This window comes from Beta vulgaris, chromosome 3 (assembly GCF_026745355.1).
Source record: "Beta vulgaris subsp. vulgaris cultivar EL10 chromosome 3, EL10.2, whole genome shotgun sequence".
Lineage (NCBI taxonomy): Eukaryota > Viridiplantae > Streptophyta > Magnoliopsida > Caryophyllales > Amaranthaceae > Beta > Beta vulgaris.
Window position 1 is genome coordinate 21,150,455 of NC_079204.1, and position 26,971 is coordinate 21,177,425.

General features: G+C 35.7%; 1 protein-coding gene and 1 non-coding gene across 2 annotated transcripts; both read right to left on the minus strand.

Annotated features, from left to right (window-relative positions):
* Positions 1 to 247: 247 nt before the first annotated feature.
* On the minus strand, positions 248 to 8,512 carry LOC104884627 (hypothetical protein). The gene is made up of 2 exons (XM_010669311.4): positions 7,409 to 8,512; positions 248 to 705 (listed from the first exon to the last, which is right to left on the minus strand). The coding sequence occupies exons 1-2, from the start codon at positions 8,361 to 8,363 to the stop codon at positions 614 to 616; spliced, it is 1,047 nt and encodes a 348-aa protein (XP_010667613.2). The 5' UTR covers positions 8,364 to 8,512; the 3' UTR covers positions 248 to 613.
* Positions 8,513 to 21,441: 12,929 nt separating this feature from the next.
* LOC125496126 (small nucleolar RNA R71) lies at positions 21,442 to 21,548 on the minus strand. The gene has a single exon (XR_007272827.1). It is a non-coding gene; the product is annotated as a small nucleolar RNA R71 (small nucleolar RNA).
* Between the last annotated feature and the right edge of the window lie 5,423 nt (positions 21,549 to 26,971).

Genomic DNA, 26,971 nt, shown 5'->3' on the forward strand with positions numbered 1-26,971 from the left:
TTCTCGAAAAACTTAATAGAAGTATTATGGCTCCATTTTATTATTTTAAAGGTATTTCTGAAAAGAGAGAATTATCGGGATGTTACATAAGCTATTGATATAATAGAAGTATTATGGCTCCATTTTATTATTTTCTTACTTCAAATTTATATTGTATTATTATTCAAGTGCCAAGTTTCCAACATGATACTTATTGAAAAATATACAAAACTCATTTGATCAGATAGACAGAATGACAGATACATACTCATTTAAAAGATACACACTTATTTAACCTTGGATGTACATAGAGCTATATACACCCAGAAGTACGGTATAATTTCCATCGATAATGTCCCATCCTTCCATGACTATTTAAGTCGGGGTATCTTGAAAATTTCCATCATAATCACGTAGGATTGAATAATTTACAATAGACAACAACATTTTCAAAGCATCTGAAAGGTGAAGACGTGACTAATTGACTACTGTCACTTCCATGAAAGATCAGTCATGAATTAGGGGAAAAAATCGCTTACAACTAAACCGTCAGCTTGTATTCAGCTTTTACTAGTGCTGACTGCTCAACTGCATATTGCGTTGTTTGTTTTTCATGGGCAGCAACATTTAACACTCAACTAAGGAGAATGAGGAACCCCAAGCACATAGTTAAAGCTTCAAGTATGATTGATGGTACCCCACGTATACCATCATCCGTATCGCTTCCTACATAACCAAAGAACTTGTTAAAGTATGAATGCATGCTGGTATCAAATTATTATTTTTTTGACAGGTAGATGGTGTTATTGAGATCCTATAGGTGAGTTTCGAATATCACAAATAATATCAACATCAATTAATATTAATCAAACCTGTGAGCAAGAATTCTGGAACTAATAATCTATCTATATAAATATATTAAAAGTCGTTCCAAAGCAAGAAATGTTAAGTGACGCTTTCCTTAAAGGAGTTTTAGTTCATGTAATCTATATATGATAAAAAAAAATTAGAAATAGGTTTTGATCCCATAACCTCAAGTTCATATACTAAAGTTTTAACCACTAGACCAAGTTGTATTTTTTGTGTTATCATTTTAAAGTCCAATATTGATAAATGAAAATTTTAAAGCCCGGGTTTAAAAACTAGCTACTAGTTTTAGAACTCGTGCAATGCACATATTTTTTAAAAAAATATTTTGATAATATTATTTTTACCATTAATGTTTGCAGAGCATCTCAAAATGTTTTAAAATTATTTTTGTGTATTCTTATCTCTATTCTATATGGGAAGTGGGGTAAGACACCAAAATATTAAAAATCCCATTTTATCCTCATAACATCCCTATTCTAACTACTTACTTTTAATGAAAAAATAAAACACCTAATTAATTTAAAAAATAAAAAAATATTACAAAAAGAAAACCATCAATAATTCAAATATTCCTAATTTATTAGAAATAATTAATAATTAATTTAATTTTCTTCATTTCCTAAAAGAAATTAATTTTCTACATATCTTCGCACGCATCGCGTGCATATAAAAACTAGTTGTTATAATTTAGAAGCAGCACGATTAATTTGCACCAATGGTAATTTAAAATACCTAAATGTCAAAGATTAAGAGGTCAAAACTTAGTAATGTCTTTTTTGGGAGGAGTCACAACTTTTCAAAATTTATCTTTTCCCTCACCTTGACTTGTAGCCACTTTTTCATCAGCCTCATATTTTCATCTTCCCTCATCAATTTCCATCATAGCCATTAATACTTCACCTTTTTCAATTTTTATACTTCCTCTGGTTTTTTTTTTTTTTTTACATGTTATACTTTCTATTTTAGAAAGTTTCAAATTAGATGTTACATTTTTATTTTCAGTAATAACTTCTCTCTATCTCTCTTCTATCACATGTTCACATGAGACCCGTTTGTTTTCTTTCTCTCTATCTCTCTCCTCTCCAAAAATTGCCTAAGAGTCTGTGATTTGAAAAGTGTAACATGTAAAAAAAACGGAGGAAGTATAAATATTTTCAAAATTCATATCTTAATTAATTAGTCTATTAACACTACATTTTGAAGTGAATATCTAGGATTTTTCCTATTAGATATATCATGTAATTTCTAATCTAGTGAAATTTTTTATGTTAATAGAATCATCTTCTTGAAAAAAAAAGGATGGAGATTTAATGGTCTCTTTTCAAGAATATGCACAGGGCCCACAACATCCTAGTTGTGGTCCTAAGCATGTTATACCATAACTTATTGTGTAACAATATTTTGCATTTTTGAACTAATTCATATAATTATGACTCATTTTTAAAGTATTTCCTATCATTTTGGAGTTGTATAATGTCATTTTTTAAAAATTTATTTCATGTCATTTATAAAGCTATTTCATGCCATTATTGTTGGCTCTATGACATTTTGCAGCAAACTTATGCCATTTTAGAGTTCTTTCATGTCATTTTCCCGTATTTTATTATTATTTGTCATCTTCTTATGAGCCATATCACTAATACTGATTTATTTATTTATTTATTTTACTCATTTTTATGTCTTTTTTTTAGCAAACTTATAACATTTTCCCCTATTTTATTTTCATATGTCAATTCTTTATAGACCATATCATTAATCATTATTACATAAATTGATATCATTTTAAGAGAATGATATCATATTACTAACCTTTGTGTCTTTTGATACGAAATTTGTATCGTGTATAGACCCTGTATGGCACTAGCGTTTGAGGTAGCGGTTTGACAAGATTAAAATGCTAAGTTGGAGTAGATTATGAGTAGCGATTGTGGAATGCTACTACAAGTAACGTTTGAGATTTAGAGGTAGCGGTCTAGCAAATAAACACTATATAATAGCATAAGGTAGAATTATTAACTAATGTTTTTTTATTTCTTTTTCCTTTTATTTTTTATTAATTGTTTTATTTTATGGCAATTCAATGTTTATTTTACAATAGCAGAGATGTAATTTAAATAATTATTTTAAAGATAAGATATTTTACAAGTATTTTAGTAAAATTGTTGCTAATATAAATTTTTCGAGGGTTGAATATTTTCTTAGATTTATACATTTCTTTGAGCAGCTAAAAAGTCGTATACTCCTTTTTGTGTAACTTCTTTGAAAAAATAAATATTGAATATAACTATTGAACGAACATATAAAATTGTTGTAGTTCATTTTATATTAGAATAAATGTCATTTTTTATCTTTATCAATTTCAATAGCTACTTTTGCCAAACACTTCTAATTAAACAACTAATTTAATCGATGATCGCTAACAGCTACTAGTAGACAGCTAGCAGCTACCCCCCAACAGCTACAGCTACTGCAACTACTAACAGCTACTAAAACCGCTAGTTTTGCCAAACATGCCCTAATTGTTTTATTTTATGGCAATTCAATGTTTTTTTTTACAATAGCAAAGATGTAATTTAAATATTTAATTTAAAGATAAGATATTTTACAAGTATTTTATAAAATTGGTAATATAAATTTTTTGATGGTTGAATATTTTCTTATTTATACATTTCTTTGAGCAGTTAAAAAGTCGTATACTCCTTTTAATGTAACTTCTTTGAAAAAATAAATATTGAATTTAACTATTGAACGAACATTTAAAATTGTTGTAGTTCATTTCATACTAGAATAAATGTCATTTTTTATCTTTATCAATTTCAACAACTACTTTTGCCAAACACTTCTAATTAAACAACTAATTTAATTGATGATCGCTAACAGCTACTAGTAGACAGCTAGCAGCTATCTCCAACAACTACAACTACTTCAACCGCTAACAGCTACTAAAATCGCTAGTTTTGCCAAACATGTCCTATGTCATTCATCAAAAACAATTCACCTCCCTAAACTCCCCCCTTCCCCTCTCCTCTACCTCCCTTTCTCCTCCTCCCCTCCCCTCCACATCAAATTGCCACCTTCGCGATCCCTCCCCAACTATCCACGTCCCCACAACCACTGCCTCCACCTTCACTATCTCTTCTCCCAGAAAGACGCGTCCAGTTATCATTAACATCGTCATTTTGGTTGGCGATTTGGTGGCATAAGAAGACGAGGAAGAAAATGGAAGCAGAAATGAGGAGGTCGAGATCACCACCTCGTTTGACAGGCGAACATCAGTTGTTCTGCTATGTTGTCACACGACGAGAGGAGAGAGAAAGAACTACCAATGCAAATTCCACATTCTTCAATTCAAACCCTAACACGTTCAGGCGACCACTGTCGCCCGCACTATATGGTCAGGTTTTGATTCTCAAACGACACGGATCTTGCGATATTAACTTTATTTGTAACTTTTTTCATTATATATAAAATTAAAAAGGTTACCACCTTTATTTTTAACACTCGCAACATTTAAATGCGTATAAGTACGAAAGAAAGAAAAAAAATTGAGAGAGAAAAAAAACACCTCATATGCTAGGAGAGAAGAGATGATATATTGTGAAAATTGTCAATGTTATGAGTAATAGAGACTTTTCGAGAAATATTGCAGGTGTGAAAAATAGAGAAAATATTAAGTATGATCTTGTAGGATTACTCTTATTATGCACTTCCCAAATATAGAAATTGTTATAAGTTTTACCAATTGAAAATTATGGATGTTAATGGCCTAAGAGAAGTTCGTTTGAAATTGTGAAAGTTAAAAGAATTACATGTACCGAAACAAGAAAAGTATACACTGTAGTGCTCTAAGATCCCTAACTTTGAATTCGAGTGATGCACCCATTTTTGTGTTTACTCATAAGGAAACTTTCAGATACTAGAAAATAGGGATTTATACTCACAAGCAGATATCCACACAAATACACTAAATTTTAGGGTTAATGAGAATCGAACTCCCGATCATGAGATCCGAAGGTGAGAGCTCCCATCATTGAAATCCCACGTGATTCTCTACCATTCTCCATATACATATGTTTTTAATTTTTACACAGTTTTTCTTTATTTTCTATCTGGCAAATTTGATTCCTTTTTAATCCTCTACTATTCAAAATTGCGGGACCCACTTGTGGTATCCTTTTAATATATTTTGTGTTTTTTTTTGAGATATAGCAATTGTGTAGAACAAAGTTAGGAAAATGGAGGGACTATTGTTGATTGTTCTATGCCATACTTTGATACTTCTATTTGAGTTGAACGTTTCGGTATACATTTCCCATTGCAATTTTGACAGTTTTTTTTATCTATATAAGTTAGAAAGGCAGTACAAAGTATAAAAAATGGGAAGAGGATTCGAACCTGTGACCTATCGTTCACAATACCTCAATCTTAACCACTAGGACAAGACATCCTTGATATTACAATTTCGATTGTCAATACATGTTCTTGACATATAGAAAGAAAATAGCTTAATAAAAGAAAGGTGTCATGTGACACTCTTCTCAAATGTCTAATACACATATTTATAATCTCATTTAAAAGTATTAACAATGTGTAGATATTTAAGATGAAATATGAGAGTTTAACCATTAATCCGCTACAATTTCAATGCTTAATGTTTCATAGTAAAACATAATAAAGTTTTATAATAATTATATCTAATACTTTTATTTAGTAATAAGATTCTTTTACCTTAATTAATTCCATTTAAATTGTTTTTTCTATTCCTAACTCCTTATTAGTTTTCTCTAAACAATTTATTATGTTATAACATCTATTTTTCAATTTCACACTAGACAAAATATTACAAAAAACTAATAAAATCAAGTATGAGAGTTGTGAATTATAATATATTTGCCATTGTCCGAGACAAAATACTACGTTTAAAGCCAAAACATACACTAATAGAGCATATATCACTCCATCTATAAATACTACGTCTATATTTATTAAAGTCATTTTTTTGAAACTTAAGAAAATCAATTTTTTTGAAAGTTAAAAAATAAATGAAGAAGCTCTAGGAGCAATTAGCCCAGGACTATCAATCGAAGTCTTTTGGCATGTAAGAGCATACAAAATGGTATATGACTCTCCAACTAGCTCTTCACTCTCTTTCATCTATCCTCTCTATTCAAGCTATTCTCAAGAACTATATCTAAAGTGGCCGACTTTCCTGAAAAATGACGGCATCTGAGAGATCGTTTAAACCCGCTTCAATATTAATGGCTTCCTGATCACCTAAATGAACACAGGGGAGATATTCAAAGATGAAGATAAGATAATTTTCACTACTCTTGTGTCTTTGCCTAAGAAGTATAATAGTGTCATTAGTTTTTCAAATTGTTAGTACGGAAAAAAGAGTCAGCTATCATGAATACTACGGTTGTCTTTGTTCTAGATTCCATGACGGATGTCTGATGAGTGATGATGCATCATCTGATGAAGCTTTTATAGCGAAAACGCGTGACAACAAGGAGAAAAGGGTAAGAGCTAGCTATTCTGAGTTGGAATGTCGTTACAGTAAAGAGGTTGGACAATTTTTTAGCAATATCAAAAGGCAAAAAGAGAATGAAGATGGTGAAAGAGTCCAAAGGCAGGGAAATTGTTGCTACCAGCCTACCACCATTTATGAGGAGGAAGAAGAAGACAACGAAGCTCTTTTCCTACGTTCAAGGCTATGAATAACATAATGATGTTAAAACACTTGAAGAGAAGAGATTTGGTCTTGGCCCAGCAGAGTTGGTATATGCTGTTATGGGAGTTGATATGCTTATTGCCACATAAAGGGGAGTTGAGTATCACATTTTGGAAATCAATTGTCCAATTAGTTAGCTCGAATTCACATTCCTTTATCTTTACTTTTCTTTAACTCGAGTAAAATGCAATAAGTATTAGGGTTTTTTGTCAGAAAGAACCTAATAAAATACAAGTTTTGTAGGGAAGGACCTAATAAATTTTTTTTTGTCAAAAAGGACATAATAAAATACTTCCTATTGTAAACAGGAACCACTTTATGAATTTCCGGCCAAATTTACCATTTACTGACGTTGACCCTTCTTTTTACTGCTAGTTGACTCTTTAATGTTGAACTCTAACGAACTGCAATCTAGAAAGGTGAATTGATACAGACAAAATGGTATATTTTTAATAATTCAACAAAATTATGTTGCAAATTAAGTTTCTTACCAATTTTAATACTGCAGGTAACATTAGTTTGTATTGAGAGTAGTAGCTCGTCTATATGTTTTAAGTCTCGCAGTTGGGAGTTATCCGAATAAAAGGGAAACATAGCTGCACATTACATGACAATATGACATACAGCACATACTTAACTACTTAACTCCCTATAGGCTATACCCTTTGAATCTTGTACTGGAACAATTTGTGTGTATCTCAATTAATAAACTAACCCCCCTCAGGATTCTCATAAAAAATTTAAACAATGTAAGGTAAAATTTGGGAACAGAAATCAATAGAAATGAAATAAATTAGGACACAAGAGCAAGCAATAAGAATAACATACCACATTGTCTTGTAGAGTTGTTGGAATCAGGGCAAAGGCAGAGCAAGGCTTCAGTCTCAACATCAAACCCACAACTTCCACCAGATTTACTACACCTCTCACACCCCATATCCGGTACACTGTAGCTAAATTTCAAACCATACGACCAATCCATAGGCCCTACACCTCTCAACTTATCCACCTCATAAAAACTTGTAAAATGCGTACAATCCAATATATCCATGCTCATCACCTTCAATGTACTATACCCTGTAAAACAACATGGGGGCGGGGGTACTCCGCTCCCCGCAACTGGCACCCCTGCCCCCATATTATTATTATTATTACTACTACCAGTAACACCAGTACTGAAACCAGTATTGTTGTTATTATTAAAATTATTTCCCCCGGCATAAAAGTAGCCAGCAGGACCAGTGCTGTTACTTATGCCGGGGTTAACCAACCCATTGGTGAAAACTCGGAAGGAGTTGCAGGAAGAGTAGAGCTCATCACATTTATGGCCTGTAAACTCGAAGCAGAGGGAGCTAAAACGGTGGAGAATGGGGGAGTCGATGGAGCAGTTTAGGAGGGCGAAGACAGTGTCAGGAGAAGGGGGGATGATGGCGTACTGAAGGTCAGAGAGGTGGAGGTCATGATGAGGTTGAAGAACAGTACAAGTGGACATGTCAGGGTCGTAAACTGTAAGAGTTTGAGACTTGTAATCTATGGACTGAACTTTGTAGTTACCATTTGGGGTGATGAAGAAGAGAGAAAGGGAAGAGGCGTTGCATGTGAACATGTTGCGGAACTGTGGGGCTCCGCAACCGTCGTCGATGCTGAAGGGGTAGTGGATTGGAGTTGTGCCGCATTGCGCGCGGCAGTCGGAGGAGGAAGGGAATGGGAGGTGGAGGAAGGTGAGGAGGAGGAGGGAAAGGTGGAGGAAAGAAGTGGGTTTTAAGAGAGGATACATTTTCATTTTACTTGGTTTAGCTTGTTATGAAAAGATAGTGGGATATGTATTAAGAGATCATTGTATTAGCCAATTGTAGAGCAAGCAAGAAGGGTACTTTTTGAATTTGGAAGTGTGTTTTGTGATGGTAAATAGTATTGTTCGTAAAAATTTTAAAAATATAATGTAGTCTTTTCTGTTTGATGAGTATGAACAACCCCAAAAACCTAGTAGAAGATATGGAAAAAGTTGCAATTTAGTACTTGGATTCATGTTGAATTTTTGTTTTTCTTGTCGTGCAATTGGACTACAGCCATGAATATCATTATGTGTTTGCTTTGAGCTTTGTGAAAGTTTTGTCTTTTGATTGAGTGTTACTTTCTTCCCCAAGCTACGGTTGTGGTGGTGTGGGGCTAGGAGGGATAATTAGTACTTATTTCTTGGATAATTTTTTTTAAAAATAAATAAATTCCTGTTTTTGAAAAGGTGAATAAATGTGACTTTGAATTGTTTTCACACGATAGTGTGTCTAGAATATTTGGGAATTTGTTGTTTTTTCTCTTAATGAAGACAAATAAACAATCTAAGTACATATCAACTTTTATTATTGCTAGATTCAATTTAGAGATTGTTTTAGGACTTAGGTGTAACATGTTACATTATAGCTTATTCGATCCATTTGATTAGTGGTACTATACTAATGTTCTTTGGTATAAATTTATGAGTATATTTCCAAGTTAATATCCATGGTAACGAAACTTGATGTCAAACATGGGTTTTCCTTCTAAGGGTGTGTTCTCTTCACCTTAATAACCTAAGTTTCAGGTCCAATCAGATCAGTTCAGAGAAGTTTCAATCTCGTCCACTTAGAGCAATAAGTTTCAATCAGGTCCAATAAGTTTCAATCAGCTGCAATAAGTTCTAATTAGGTGCAATAAGTTCCACTAAGTTCCAATAAGATCCAAATAGTCAATGATCAATAAATTTGAATTAAAATTTAAAGGAAAAATTGATAAGAATAATCTGACCTTTGGCCGGTCTTTCACCAATGGTACCACCTTCATTTAATCCAGCTATAATCCCACCTTTGACATCAATATTCTCTCAATGGTACCTAAAACTTACAACCTGTTCAATAGGTAAATAAAAAGGATGCTAGTTACTTTCCCCCCAAAATCACTTTGTCCTTTCAACTTCTCCCCAACCTCTGAACATCCTCTTCTCCCAAAAAATGCGAAACCTCCATTGTTGCCCAAGCTGATCTTCACCAAAATTCTCTACAATTGTTCAATCAAGGTCCATTGTTGAAGTTCGTGGAATTCAAAGTGCCCAGAAAAAATCAAATGCTCCCCCATCTCAGTTAGGTATGTAAATTTTCAAATTCTCTGTTTAAAATTCCAAATTTATGTTAAAGATTGCATCTTTATTATTGTGTTGCCCTAGAATTTATTAAAAAGTGTTTGAATATGCCCTAATTGCATGTATATTTCTGTTGATGTTACTTTCATTAAAATAGGTTATGGGTTTGAATTTTTTGCATGCTCTTCCCGATATGCTATGGAATCAACACTTGGTACTCTTAGGTTTTGGCATGGGGGTATATTTAAGAAAACTAGTAAAGGGACTGTTTATTTAGGAGGACAAGGTAGAACATTTCCTGTAGATTAATTAAGATGAATTATGTTGGTTTTGGTTAGAGGATTTAGCAAAGGAATGTGGGGGTTATAAGAAGATTGATGTTGTGTATTATTTGATACCTGGTACAACTCTTGATGATGGGTTGAGGCAGACTTTTGGTGATAATGATGTTGATGCGAAATTGAACTCCTCTCACGTGTGTGTTTAGAAGAACCAATAACACAATGCGGCGGAAAACGAACGAACAATGGATATAGACTTTTAGTCGAAAGAAAAGCTCTTAAAACTAAAAGAATTGTTTGATAAACACAACTCAATGAAGAATGTGTTTAGGATAGTATAAACTATAAGCTAAAAGAATCTCCACTCTTAAAGCTAGTAGTTTGCTTAAGTTTTCACAAGCTTTACTCACTTATGATTGCTTAAGGGTTCTAAAACAAGTTAAAGGCTTCACTCACCTTAAACATGATTTAGGATGGATTTGAGAGTATTTTAATTAGCTTCACTCACTAATTATCCTAACTCTCTCTCAAATTAAGCTTCACTCACTTAACTTAAGGGTTTTGAGATTAAGTTCACTCCTTAACCACAAGAAGAAATTTTGGATTTAACCCTCCAATTTTTCAATAAGCACATAGCTCAATTTTCAACATTGCAATCTGATTTTCATTCATGTTCCAAGTTACATATATATAGTACATAGCTTACAAGTCTTACTACAAATAAACTAAGTCTAAAACACTAAGGAGATTAAACAAAGCAATAATACTACAAGAGATCTCCTAAGTAACCGAAATACTTCTCCTAGCTTTCCTTGGTTGTGATGCTTCCAAGTAGCTGCACCAAGGGTCCAATGAGAGTCTTTCCTTCATGTGAAGACTCCTCCCTTCAAGAAAACTCATGATGGCTGCTGCAAATACCCCTTGGACGTCCAACATGGCACCATTACATCCTAGGCTAAGTAAGAGTACAACCGGTTTACAAGTAACATGTTACAAAACTGATTTTTGGAGCTAAGTAGCTAACTATTACAATTAGTGAAAGTAAATCATGTTTAGGACTAAACTAACACTAATTAAACATAAGCACCTCAAGCACACACCTCCCTAACTCCTTGGGCAGCTGCTTGCTTCCTCACTTAGCTTCTCTTCCTTCTTTGCTTAGCATGATCACATTAGCACTAATCTTTAAACCATGAATCTCTCCTTTGTTGTAATTAAGATTAGTACTTTAATAAAACTTGTAACACTTGATCCTAAACCAAGATATAAGCCATATCCAACGGATCTTGTTAGGTAGAATAGGTGACACTACATCTAGAATAAGGATGATCATGTTAGCCATCTTTAATACTCTTGGTACTCTCCCATTTCGTTTCAATGTTAGAGATCTAATTGCTCTTGTTTTGAAGCATAGGTGTGTTGATATGTATGTGTTACATGGTGTAGATGATCCTGAAACTTTGCCTAACCTTCCACTACCATTAGAAGGTCCATGAATTGAGAGTGAAAACCCAGCCAAAGAAGATGAAACCCCACCTTCACAAACTGAAACCCCACCTTCCCAAACTGAAACACCAGCTTCACAAACTGAAAACCCGCTTTCCCACATTGAAAACCCAACTTCACAAACTGAAAACCCAACTTCACAAACTGAGATTCATCCTGAACAAACTGATACACCTATTTCCCACACTTAGATGCCTAATACACAATAATCCAGTAGCCTTCTTAAATCAAGTCAAACACCCAAAAAGTCAAGGGACAAGTTAGCTGTGAGGAGGGATCCACCTAGAAGGCGTCCACGTGGAGCTAGTGTTGAATTACTACCTGATGCATCAGTTTGGTAGAGAGAGTATAGCTTTCCAAAAGATTCTTCCACATCATCACCTTTTAAAGTACAAATACCTCCCCCAATTGAAACCTTTATCTCAACCCACCCATATCAACCTACACCTACACCATCCCAACCAACACAACAATCAGAAAACCAAAAGAAACCAAAAAAAACCTGTGCAACAAACTTAAACAACCGATAACCCTAAATCTGCCCCTTCTCAGTCAATAAAAAAATCCACTTTCATAACAAGCAAAGTTCCAGATGACTATGAGTGGTTAGATCATAGGAGTGATGAAATTCTCAATTGGGATGATTTCTCTGCTGAGCAAGGGCTTTCAGATTTAGAGGAAGATGGTGAAGATGGTGAAGATAAGTATGAACCATCAGAGGGTGGGGGTAGTGATGAAGATTTAGATGAAAAAGAATTGGAGAAGGATACAGAGGTTGGATTGGATGAAGAAGGAGAAGGTGAATTTGAATTTGAAGATGATGAAAACAGTGATGAGGAGTACACAGAGGCTTTGAACAAAGTTAGGGGAACAAATTCTAAGTTAGAGCAGATAGCTAAACAATTACAGGAAAAGGCTGCAGAGGGGAGGTTAGGGTGCAGTAGTGAGGTAGTAAGGGGAGGTGAACACAGGGAGGTTGGTAGTGATGCTGAAGGTACATATGATGACATCCATACACCACCAGAAAGTGGTGATGAAAGAACTGAGGATGAAAGGAGAACTGTTAGGGGAATGTTGGTTAGTGAAGATGCTGATTTTTACAAATTCAATTGGCAAGTAGGTCAAAGATTTCCTAGTAGGGCTGCATTTAGGAAAGCTGTTTCAAAGTATGGTATACTTCAAGGCATAAATTTAAGGTATATTTCAAGTAACAAAAAATAGGCTAGAAAGACTTGGAGTGGTTTGTGTAGATGGATGTCCATTTAAGCTATATGCTTCTTGGGATACTAGGAGAGCAACATACTTGGTGAAAATGGTTAAAAATGAGCATAGTTGTAATAGGACAATGGAGAGGAATCACCAACTAAAGTCAAGTTGGTTGGCACAATAATTTTTAGAGGTATTCAAGAGTAGACAACATTGGCCTGCTAAGGAAATTGTAGAAACTGTTAGGAGAGCATATAGGATTATGATTAAAAGGGATGTTGCATACAAGGTTAAGTACCTTGCACATAAGCTTCTTCATGGCTCTATGCAAGAGCACTATCTTAAAATTGGGAGGTATTTAGAAGCTGTAAAAGCTTTTAGTCCAGGAACTCATTTGGAGTTGTAAACTTATCCAAGTGTGGAGAAACAACCTCATGTTTTTCAGAGGTTATATGTGTGTTTTGAGGGTCTGCAAAAGGGATGGAAGAAAGGATGTAGGAAGATATTTTGTGTTGATACTTGTTTTTTGAAGACTTTTCTTGGGGGCAAATTGATGTCAGCTGTCGGAAGGGATGGAAATGATCAGATGTATCCAATAGCTTGGGCTATTGTGGAAGGTGAAAACAACCTTAGCTGGGAGTGGTTCTTCAGACAGCTGCAAAGGAGTTTGGCACTTGGAGATGGTGATGGCCTAGCAATTGTGAGTGATGAGCATAAGGTATGAACTAATTTCTGTTTTTTATTTACTGTCACAGTAGATAAGTATGTTGTCTATATTACAATATGTTCTGATTTATCATCAAACTAAGTAACTAATTAACTAATTAGTCAAGCATCAACATCTAATCAATAATGAATGATGGATCTGATTTATGTTTTCTGTTTTTTGGCATGTTTATTTATCAGTCTATCATAAATGGTGTTGCATTAGTGTTCCCAAGCTAAACATAGGCATTGTGCTAGGCACATTTTTGCTATGTGGCGTAAAAGTTAAAGGAGGGATGAGATGAAACTATTGTTTTGGACTATAGTAAAGGCATACAATGAGGCAGATTATAATGATGCATTAGATAATCCAGCCAAAGTGAGTGATGAGGCTGCGCAGAGTTTCAAAGCATACAATACCAAACTGTTTTGTAGGGCATTTATGAGCACTAGCACTAAAGCTGACATAGTTACTAGCAATCTAGCATAAACTTTCAATGGTTGGATCATAAATGCTAGGACAAAACATGTCATCTATATGCTAGAGGATATTAGGGGATATTTGATGCAAAGATTGGTTAAAAAAAAAGGCAAGAAACGGAGAAGTCTGCTTCCCTCATTTGCCCTAGAATCAAAACAAAGCTTGAAAAGGAAAAAATCAAGGCTACTTTTTGTGATGTGCTACCATCTACTGAAACTCTATTCCAAGTGAATCACCAACTGGACAGTTTAATAGTTGATTTAGAGGCAAGAACATGCACAGGTAGGAGATTGGATATGTGTGGTTACCCTTGTTGTCATGCTGTTGCTGCCATTTTTTTCAGTCACAAAGAAGCAGAGGAGTTTGTCCATGAATGCTACAAAAGAGAGGTGTATCTCAAGGCATATGCAGGTTCCATTCACACCATGTGAGGGTGAGAGACATTAGCCAAGGGTTTCACTTCCACTAGACCCCCCTATTAAAATTGGACATGGTAGGCCTAGGAAAAACATAATTAAGTACCCTTTTGAAGATCCAAAATACTCTGGGAAGATGAGTAGGCATGGTATTAAGATGACATGTACCATATGTAAAACTAAGGGTCATAATAAAAGGAGGTGTTCAAATAGAGATTCTGCTGTGAGTGTGGGAGTAAGTCAGAGCAAGAGACCAAGGGGAAGGCCTAGGGCTGATTGTCAACAACAACGAGCAACCACAGAACAAGCAACTACACAACAAGCTAGCCACTTCACAACATCTGCACAACCCACAACACTTGGAAGGGGTGGCAGAATGATAAGAGGAGGTAGAGGATCAAGGGGTGGCAGAGGTAGAGCTGGTGGTGGTAGAGGTGCAGTTGCTGGTGGGAGGGTGAAGCTGCTGGTGGTGCTGAAGGTATTGCCAGCGGTGGTGCTGAAGGTATTGCCAGTGGTGCTGTTGCTGCAACGGGTCGAGGTACAGGTCGAGGTCGAGGTCGAGGAAGAGGAAGGAACAATGTCAGTTTTTATACTTGTTGTTATAGTTTGGTTTTAATTTTTTAACGAACATTGATGTACGATTGTTTTGTTTCTTAACAGATTCCAACTGGATTTGGTGTCTTGATAATGAATGATGGATCAACCTTCACCAATGTAATTGTTCTTAGAAATAATTTTGCCTCCTAATGATCATTATGTAAAAGTTCGATTTACTAACTTATCTATTATATTGGCTTTCAGGAGCCTGGGTCACGAGGTCCGAGAATTATTTCAAGTCAAGCATCAACATCGACTACTTCCGTGGGAAATCAGAATTTCTCCATGCAACAATGATTTTTATAGTACTTTGTGTAGGATCTCAACGAACAATTTGGTCGTTTTTTTTATAAGATTATGGTTTGTGTTATCGTTGAACATTGGATCGATGTTTTGTAATAGATTATGGTTATTATTCTTGTTGAACAATTTGGTACCTTTTGTGAACCGTTGGTTCAATATTGAACACAATACAATGGTGTTCGTTTTGAATTATGTGTAAGAAATTCTCAACTTCAAACATTTTTGCGTTGCATTTCCCAAATGTTGTTAACATTTCTCCTTCAAATGAAGCTACTAGCAATGTTATTTAGTTAATCAAATCCGAACACGAACATTCATTAATACTTCCAAATAATACAATTCATGATAAAGCGTAAAGTACATTCCAAACCTTAACATAGCACCTACATCAATTCACTTCAACATGTAGATAATAATACCAAACAAAATCCAAGAAATAACCATAGCCATTTGAAAATCTTTCTCCCTATTATTATCTAACATTGGTCGAACACGTAATAGACAAATGTTGGATGATAATCTTTTGTTTTCCACTTCAAGCTCATGTGTTTTCCTTCTTCATTCTGATTAGTTTATCTTCCAAAAACTTCTTCTCAACTTCAAGCTCAATAACGGTAGTATCTTTGTCCAAAATAAATCCCTTATCTCACTGAAAATATCCTCCTCCTCAACCACATCACAAACCCACTTGAAAAAATGGCAATCTTTGTCCCCCTAAATAAAACGGAAAAAAGTGGATGTTAAACTAACAATAATCAGGAAATTTAAGTTTTTGTAACTAACAATAATTAGGAAATTTAAGCTCAATATGTAACACTACTTACATTCCATTTTGAGCATCGATAAAATTTCTACCCAAAAGTTGGACCTTGCTTCTTACAAGTAAGTACAACAGCGCTTGCTCCATGATTACACAAGATTGGTTTTTTGCGTGAAGAATGAGAGGATGAACCACTTAATGAACCTCCTGCCATGGCTATAAGAACAGAGGAAGAAGAGATTTGAAGAAGAAAAAAAGAAGGAAAAAAGCTTGAGAAGCAGAGTGTGAGGAAGAGAGAGGATGAAGGAGGAAGAGGGTGAAAGAGATGAGTGGCGGTTAATAAGGAGGGAGAAGATAAAAAAGTTAAAGCTAACATAAAAATAAACATAACGGCTACATACTTACCTGCTGCAACAGGTTACCTTCAGGTAACGTACCATTGAGAGAATATTAATGTCAAAGGTGGGATTATAGCTGGATCAAATGAAGGTGGTACCATTGGTGGAAGACAGGCCAAAGGTCGGATTATTCCTATCAATTTTTCCAAATTTAAATTAAGTACTATACATTATGATTATTACTCCCTCCGTCCCAAAATATTCTTGACACTTATCAAGGCGCGTAGTTTTAGATGATAAGTTGTTGTTTGGTTATCAATTATTATTTTATTGAAAAGTAGATGTGATAGGAGTTAGTAGTTAGTAAAATTAATTTTATTTTATTTTAAGGAGAGAGAATGTGGGTCATGGTAAGAGTTGATAGGTAATAAGAGTGGTATTATTTTATTTGAAGAAGAAAGAGTGTTGGCCAATAGCTAAAAAGGTAGAATGATTAAAATTATAGTCGGTCATATCCCAAAATAGAAGCTTAAAGAGTATTCTGGGACAGATAAAAAAACAAAGTGTAAAGAGTATTCTTGGACGTTGGAGTATATAGTATTATATTTAATTTGTAATAATATTGTCTATATTTTTATTATTTATATTACTGTTAAGTATTAACTGATATATTATTAAATTTTTGAATTCAAGTACCAGTATGACTATATACTATTATATATGCATTATTATCTATTACTCCATCCGTTTCATTTTAATCTAAACACTTATACTTTTCACGCATGCCAATGACTTTGAGGACATATATCTTTAGTTTTGTATTTGCAAAAATTATAAAAGTACATATTAATAAAATACATGTTATGATGAATATAAGAAGATTTCACATGACCATGTTTTCGTCCGCGTATAAATCACAAATGATGGTCAAAGTGAAATGCGTGACTAGTAAAAAATATCAAAGTGTAACAATTAAAATGAAACAGAGGGAGTCTTTTATTACTCATATTACTATTAATTGATTATGTCATTATCAAAAAATATTATAATCATGGTCAAATAAGGTTAACAATAATAATCATCAAAATTCTACTTCATATTTTGCAATGATTCGTCTTTAAATAACTAGATATAACATGTTTTGATTACTAAAAACAATGAAAGATATATATATATATAAATGTTACTATCTAATTGATTTCTTACTAGTGCTTTATGAAATCAAAGCAACACTATTAGATATATTAGTGGTGAAAGTTGAGTATAGGCAAGCATATAAATAGTACTCCCTCCGTTTCATTTTAATTGTTACACTTTGACATTTTACACTATTCACAAATTGCACTTTGACCCTCGTTTGTGATTTATATGTGAATATAAACATAGTCATGTAGGATCTTGTTAGATTTGTCTTAGTATGTATTAATATGTACTTTTTATAATTTTTACAAATACAAAACTAGAGATATATATCGCCAAAGTTTTGCATTGACATGCGTGAAAAGTGTAAGTATAACAATTAAAATGAAGCGGAGGGAGTATTGTTTTTGTTAAGATGTTAATCATAAGAGATAACTAATAATTACTATTTTCTATAGATAAATTTTATTGACTATTAATGTTATAATAAATTCTGAGGGATAATATTTATGTTATGGGTAATATTTATGTTATTACTCATCAATTTTTTTGTTAACTAAGGTCAAATAAGTTTCAATCAATTAAGTTCAATAATATGGTATAATAAGTTCCAATCATGTTTAATAAGTTTCAATCAGGTCAATATATAAGTTTCAATCAGGTCCAATAAGCTCCAATCAAGTCCAATACGTTGAATCATGTCCACTAAGTTCACTTCAGTTCATTTATATTCAGTTGAAGAGAACACACCCTAAATTGTTATTACCACTCAATACCACCTTCCCAAGTGGTAATGGATGGTAATGAAATTTTAGAAAGAAAAAAAGGCGTTCTTGGATAAAGTAGCATTATAATGGATGTTAACTGGGAATGCCTAAAAATTTACACTAGAAACCATTATAATTACTACCATTTAGTACCACTAACCAAACGGGCTGATTACGTAACAAAATCTTACATGTGCGAACTAATATATATCTGTTATTTCATGTCATCATTGGTGTGTTTCATGTTATTTTTAAATATATTTAATGTCTATAAAACTCTTTCACGTCATTGGTATGCTTCATATCATTTTAGTATCTCACATGATCCTGATATGCAGGCCTTTTTTCCAAATAACCTCAACATTTTTACCTCTATCGCGAATATAACCCTAAACTTGTATTTTGTCGTTAAACTTGACGGATTGGCTAACGGCGTTAATTCCTTTTCTTCAGCAATAAACTCAACTCCCAATCCCTTAACACACACCTTCAAACTCATTTATCAATGGCCTCCCACTCCACTCTTTCTCTCATCCCCCATTTTTGACAGAACAATGAAGAAGCCCACTGAAATCCTCACCCTGATCATCTCCACCTTCACTTATGTCACCCTAAAAATGGCGCAAACCAGAGATCTGACGAAATAATTCCGAGCAAACACCCTATAAAAGAATATAACCCTAACTTCCTGATAAGACGGTTTTTAGTTGCATATAGGTAGGTATTAAGTCTCATTTTCATGAAGTTTTTTAGTGCATCTTAGATCTAATTGCATAATTTGAGCATTCTTTTGAACCATTGTGTTATTTTGAGATACTTTTGATTCTTCTATGGGATTTTCAGGTTCTTATAGCTGATTGTGACTAAGAGAAGCTAATATGGTTTGTTGATGGTCTAGTTGGCGTTTCCGGATGCGAGAAGATGAGTTTGAGTGCTTTGGGGTTGAAGCAATGATGATATTGAAGAATATTCTCTTTGCAGGACCAAGCAAATTTTTCTTGCCCATGCACTAGGGTACACACCCAAGTGGATGTTGAAAGGCGTGTCGTATGCCTGATAAAAATAACCTAACTATTCCTCCTAACTAATGTAGTCGGGCAAGTAAGGGTCGAATCCCAAGAGACTAACTGATTCAAAGTAGTTAAATCGACTCTAATTAATATTAAGCAAGTAATCAAAACCAGTGATGATGAACTAATCTAATTAACTAAAGCAAATGAAATTAGTATCACGCCTCTCCCCTCCTCATCTTATCTCTCTTCATCTCATTAGTGCCTCTCCTCCCCTCATCTCCTCTCTCTCTCTTCCTCTCTCTTTTCCGTCCTCGTTTCCGCCCACTCTTCCGCCGAAAAAACCGTCGTCACTTCTCTACTTAACCACAACGTGTAATGGACACTTCTCTTCTCCACTTATGATAGGCGTTCGTTCGTCTCGAGTCATTCGCACTAACGTCATTCGTTCAAATAATTAAGGTGTTCGTCTCGAGTTTGTTTGCACCAGGTCGTTTGTCGTCGTGTTTGTCTCCACCAACGTCGTTCGCCGTCTTCGTCCGTCTCCACCAACATCGTTCGTCGTCTTCGTCTCCACCAACGTCGTCCGCACCAGGTCGTTCGCCGTCTCCAGCAACGTCGTCCGCACCAACGTTGTTCATCCGCCCCTGGTTTCAAGATCTAATGTCATTTTCCCATTTTCCTTTAATTCTTAATTTTATTTATTAATTCTCTGTAATTCTATATCTCTATTTATTTTCTTTTTTTTAAAAAAAAAATTTTTTTTCTTATTTTTTTTTTTATATATTTTTGTAATTAGGGTTTGCAAAATATTATTTTTATTGAATATGTGGCGGTTTTGGTTTAGTTACTTTTGTGTTGTTATTGTACTTCAGTGCTGCAATAGTCTCCTTGGATGAGAGAATGACGATGTATTTAAATTTCCAAAAAAAAATATAAATTTTTTACCTGCCCTGCGTCGCAATAGACCTATATTTTTAATATTAAAAAAATACCTATTGCTGCGGTTTTTGCAAGGAACTGCAGCAATAGCTTGACCTATTATTGCGGTAAAAAATGCATCAATAGGTTAATTACCTATTGCTGCGCCCTTAATTGTTGTGCGGCCAAAACCGCCGCAACAATAAACATTTATTCTACTAGTGAGTAGTTTTATAATATAGGATTAAGTTGAACCCTAGCAATGATTAATGCATGAATCCCTCCCATAATTCCAATTTGATGTGATTAATTGTCCTTGCTTGATTGAACTGTGCTTATTTTCAATATCATACTAGGGATAGGTGATTTTGAATTGATTCCTTATATCTTGTTTTCAATGGGAATTCAATCTAGATGGCTTTGTGGATCTTTGATTATGTTTATTGGGATGGGAATTATTAATGTATTTTTCGTGCTAGTTGGGATACTTAATTCTAGGTGCCTTTACTGATTTTTTTTACCTCGTGTGTTTTTACTGGCTGTCATAATTTAGCGTTATTATTAATTTAACATCTTTTTCACCGTTGTTTGTCACTTTTTTTAGTAAATTTGAGTCGAGATTTCTAGTGTTTGACACTGTTTGTCTTTATGGATTCGACCTTGACTTACCATGCTACACAGTTAGGAGATTAGTTAGGAAATATTTTTGTTAGGTGTGCGACACGCCTATTAAATTTTGGCGCCGTTGCCGGGGACTAACGATATTAGATTAGTTTATCTTTGATTTCTTTAGCTAAACTTATTTTTGTTCGATCATTATTAATCTATTTCTTGTCTGATCTCTTTTCTTTCAGTATTTTTGTTGCATGCGCACTCGTAGCAAGGGTTCACAAGATCTAATTACTCTTGATCGCGAGATCGAAGCTACAACAAGGAGATTAGGAGGTCAAAAAAGAAAACAACAACAAGAATCAATTTTGGGAGACGAAGCACCATCAAAGTCTCTACGGGAGTATATTATGCACGAGAGACTACCACCACCATTACCAGACCAACTACAACTACACATTTTGAACTCAAGCCACAATTCATTTAGTTCATCGATCTCACAGGACTCTTAAACTTCCTAGAGAAGCGTAATACTTTGAAACTAACAAATGTTTGTGATGGTCTGATTCGATATTATGATTTTCCTTTTTTTCTTAGGGACGAAACAAAGGAATGGTTGAAAGAAGAAGAAGTGAGGAAGATCGCCACATGGCCAAAACTAAAAAAGGCCTTTCTCTACAAGTTCTTCCCTCCTATGATAACTTCAAAGTTTAGAAATGAGATATTTGATTATCAACAACATGAATTGGAGTCTCTCTATGAGGCATGGCAAAGATACAAGGCTTTGCAAAGACAATGTCCACAACATGGCAATTCTGAGTGGCTATTGATTCAGACATTTTACAATAGTCTGAAGCATGATGTTCGAAGTTGTATTGATGCCGCATTTGGCGGTACTTTTATCGCCAAAACTCCTGAAGCTGCGAAGACATTGTTGGATGATATGGCTGCCAACAATTATTTGAATGATTGGAGTATGTCTCGTGGAGCCCCTAGAAGGGGAGGTAAGTATGAGGTTGATGCTATTGCTACTTTATCTAACACTATGTAGGTTTTGGCTGTTAAGGTTGACCAATTGAGTAGCGGATCAATAGCATCTGTTTTTGTGAAGTGCAAGGTCACTCACTGAATGAGTGTCAATACAACACCATGGGAGCGATAACTGAGCAAGTTAATGCCCTCCTAAACACAAACGCAAGACCATAAAACAACCCATACTCAAACACATATAACCCAGGTTGGAAGAATCATACAAATTTCTTTCGCAAAAATAACCAATCTCAACCTCCATACACAAACTACTCCCAACCAACCATGTTTCCAACAAAGGCCACCGTTCGACTCTTCATCCTTATCCTCTCGATGCAACCTTGAGACTATCATGGAGGATTTAGCTTCTTCTTAAGCAAAGCAAAATAAATTATTCAACAACTCTCTCGAACAAATCAATGCTCATAATAAATTGATGATGAAGCAGATGACCTAACTTTCCCAACAAATTAGTCATCTCTCTAAACTTTCAGGCCATTTTCTCGGACAAACTGAACCAACTCCTAAGGGACATATCCATGCCATCTTATTGAAGAGTGGTGAAGAATTGCAAGAGCTTACAAAGAAGGTAATTGAGCAAAAGAAAAGTGCAGAAGAAGTTATAGGATTGAGTGAATAAGACCAAGGGGAGATGGTTTTGGAAGATGAAGCTAAGAATAATGAGAAGAAGAAGACCACTACCATGTCTTCTTATGCTAAGTTTTTGAAAGAGATGCTCTCTAAAAAAAGAAAAATTGAAGAGAATGTCACTGTTTCACTAACAGCTGAGTGTAGTGCTGTTTTCCAGAATAATCTTCCACAAAAGCTAGGAAATCCAGGCAGCTATTATATTCCTATCAAGCTTAGTGATATTGCTATTGTGTGATCTTAGGGCTAGTGTGGACCATTCAGATATTTCCTAGTGTCGATCGACGCATCAACACGTTGGTCTCACGCTAGTCTCCTATCATCAAGGAATGCTGCTTTTGCAAAACTGCCCGCACAAATTACACGTCTAAGAGCTCAATTTCTAGACTATCCTATCAAGAGATTCAGACTAGATAATGCCAAAGAATTCACATCCCGCACTTTTAATGACTATTGTATGTCAATTGGGATAGATGTGGAGCATCTAGTAGCCCATGTTCACACACAAAATGGTCTAGCAGAAGCATTCATAAAGCGATTACAATTACTCGTAAGGCCATTGCTAATGAAATTAAAACTCCCGTCCTTGACATGGGGACATGCTATACTACATGCTGCAGCTTTACCACGACTATGTCTGAGCGCTAAGCATGACCTCTCCCACTAAAATTAGTGATTGGAAAGGAACCAAGCCTTGCTCACCTACGAATTTTTAGGTGTGCAGTCTACGTTCCCACCACACCACCACAACGTACTGAGATGGGCCCATAGAGAAGGGGAATCTATGTTAGATTTGGATCACTATCCGTCGTAAGATATCTACAACCGTCAACTGGTGATCACTTCACCCCTTGCTTTGTCGATTGTCACTTTGATGAGACAATATTCCCAACTTTAGGGGGAGATAAAGTAAGCCCATGTTGGAATGAAATTTCATGGAATGCCAAAAAATTATCATTTCTTGATCAAAGATAAAACATGTACGAGCATGAAGTATAAAAAATCATACACTTGCAAAACATTGGTAATTAATTGCCAGATGCATTCATTGATTCAAGAGGAGTGATGAAATCATAATACTGGCTGTGAATGCTCCTGCACAGGTTGAAATCCCAAGAGAAAAAATGGAAATCCACTTGCAAATTAATCTACAACACGCAAAAGGCGTGGAAGACCACTCGGAGCCAAAGAATTGAAACCGAGGAAGTCTAGAAGAATAGAAATAAATAATTAGAAAACTGATGATTCTCCTAAAGTGGAACAATTTTCAAATGACAAAAACGTCATTGACCCCCAAAATGAACTCAAAGAATCAGATGCCACATTTGAGGGGGAGCGTGAAAGTGCTAGCGTCGACATTCACGAAATTTCAATAAATTTTGTCCATTCTAGAGAGCAATGGAACAGGGTAACAACCCTGATTGATGAAATATTTGCATATTAAATAGCCACATAAATTACCACTTGTAAGAATGTGCCTTGAATCGTTGTGCATCAAAGATGTTCGTCGAAATGCGCAAGAGACGCAAACATGTGTCTCGCCCGGGCAGGTCGGGCGAACCTCGCCCGGTCGGGGGCGGGAGCAAATCTGGGAGAACGTTGTTTCGCCCGGTCTGGCGCGCATATACGTCTGTGAGAGCTGGGGACCGCCCGGTCGGGCGGATTTCGCCCGGGCGGGTCGGAGAATTACGCGGAAAACGCGTTTTTAGCCGTTTAGTATAAATAGGTTATTTTAACCTATCTTTTACACTACTAAAAACACCCTAATTCTCTCTGTAATCTGGTTTCTTCTCATAATAAAATATTATCTCCCTCTCTGCCGTGGACGTAGCCAAATTGGTGAACCACGTAATCTGTTGTCTGTTTTATTGTTTTTGCATTCATATTTGTTTCTTCTCACATCCGTTATAACAAATTGGTATCAAGAGCTTTAGTGATCGATCTGTGTGAGAAAGATGTCTGGGGTGAATGTCAAAATCGATAAATTTACTGGGAGGAATAGTTTTAGTCTGTGGCAGATCAAGATGCGGGCTTACTGAAGCAACAGGGTTGTGGGCACCGTTGGCAAAGAAAGCAACGGATTTAGTCACCGCTGAGATGGCCGTTCTGGAGGAGAAGCTCATTCAACGATTATGTTGTGTCTGGCAGATGACATAATCACTGAAGTCGCGGAGGAGGAAACCGCATCTGGTCTGTGGTTGAAATTAGAGAGTTTGTACATGACAAAATCTCTAACCAACAAGTTGCTTTTGAAGCAACGTCTGTTCAGTCTGCGAATGCAGGAAGGTATGCCTCTTAGAGATCATCTTGATCAATTAAATACAATTTATTAGAATTGCGTAATATTGATGTGAAGGTGGAGGATGAGGATGCCGCTTTAATTCTGCTTGTTTCTTTACCTATATCGTATGAAAATTTTGTGCAATCTTTCATTGTTGGTAAAGATTCTGTGTCCCTAGAAGAAGTTAGATCATCTTTGCATACTAGGGAATTGCGCCATAAGGCATCTGGTAGTAGTAGACAGAAAGTCAGTCTTCTGGGTTAGTGGCCAGCAGTGGTGGTAAAGGACATGGTAAAAAGAATTTAAAGAAATCTGGAAATTCTAAAGGGGGTCCTAAACCTAATAATATCTGTAACTACTGTAAGGAAAAGGGGCATTGGAAGAAGGAATGTCCCAAAAAGAAGCATCAGGAGAATAAACCTGGGTCTAGTTCTACTGGTGTTGCAGCAGAAAATTCGAATTATGAGGATGACCTTGCTCTAGTTGCAAATGAGCATACATATAGTGCTGTGTGGGTTCTTGATTATGGAGCGTCGTATCATATGAGTCCTCATAGGGAGTGGTTTACTACTTATGAGCATGTAGATGGGGGTAATATTTCGATGGCTAATAGTGCAGTCTGTAAGATAGTCGGAATAGGCTCCATCAAGATCTGGACTCATGAGGATATTTTCTATGCTTTGAAAAATGTTAGCATGTTCCACAGATGACCAACAATCTGATTTCACTTAGTGTACTAGACAGTAAGAGTTTCAGTTTCACAGAGAGTGGTGGAATTGTGTGTGTCTGCAAGGGTTCAAAGGAGATTTTGAAGGGGGTCAAGCGTGGTACTTTGTATGTTCTGCAGGGTTCTACTATCTCAGGTTCAGCTGCTGTTGCTTCATCTGAAGTTCAGAAAGGGGATATGACCAAGCTATGGCACATGAGACTTGGTCATATGAGTGAGAGAGGAATGCAAATCCTCTCCAAGGCAGATCTTCTGGGTGGCCATAGGGTCACAAACCTGGAGTTTTGTGAGCATTGTGTTTTTGGGAAATTACATTATAGCAAGTTTCCTAAGGGCATTCATAGAACAAAAGGTACTCTAGATTATATCCACTCTGATTGTTGGGGTCCTTCACGTGTGGAGTCTTTGGGGGTCACAGGTATTTTGTTTCTTTCATAGATGATTATTCAAGAATGACTTGGTTGATTATCATGAAGTCAAAAGGTGAAGCTTTCAAGAATTTTAAGCATGGAAGGCATTAGTGGAAAATCAAACTGGGAAGAAGATCAAAAGGCTACGAACTGATAATGGTCTGGAATTTTGTTTGTCTGAGTTCAATGAGTTCTGTAAAATGAAGGGATTGCTAGGCATCACACTGTCAGAGATACACCACAGCAGAATGGTGTAGCAGAAAGATGAATCAGACATTTCTGGAGAGAGCTTGGTGCATGCTCTCTAATGCTGGTATGATTAGAAGGTTCTGGGGAGAAGCTGTGAATACAGCATGTTATTTGATACATCATGGACCTCATTTTTGGGATCAATCTCAAAACACCATATGAGATGTGGTCTGGTAAGCCTGCAGATTACTCAGATTTGTGAGTTTTTGGTTCTAATGTCTACTATCATGTGAATGAAGGGAAATTAGAACCAAGGGCAAAAGGGGGGGTGTTTGTGGGTTATGGAGATGGAGTTAAGGGTTATAGAATCTGGTCTCCATCTGAGGGAAGGGTTATACTTTGTAGAATTATAGTCTTTGATGCAAATTCTATGTTTAATCCTTCTGTGATGTCCGCTGAAGTACAGATAGTAGTAGTGTTGATAAACAGGTGGAGCAGCAAGTCACTCATGATGAGAGGATGATCATCAACACATTGTTCTGAAGAACCATCATCTTCGACGCCAGTAGGAGGCGCCTAGCCTGGCACGGGAACGTCCTATGAGGACAAATTTTGGAAAACCTCCAAATAGATATGGGTTTGAAGATATAATGGCTTATGCACTGCAGGTTTCTGAAGAGGTGGATGTCTATGAGCCATCAACCTATAGGGAAGCAGTTACATGTACGGAGTCTACCCATTGGCTTGCTGCGATGGGGGAAGAGATGGAGTCACTTCATAAGAACGAGACTTGGGAGCTTGTGTCTAAGCCTTCAGGAAGAAAAATTGTTACTTGTAAATGGGTTTTCAAGAAAAAGGAGGGGATAACATCTGAAGAAGGGGTCAAGTATAAGGCTCGACTGGTTGCAAGAGGGTTCACACAAAGGGAGGGTGTAGACTATAATGAGATTTT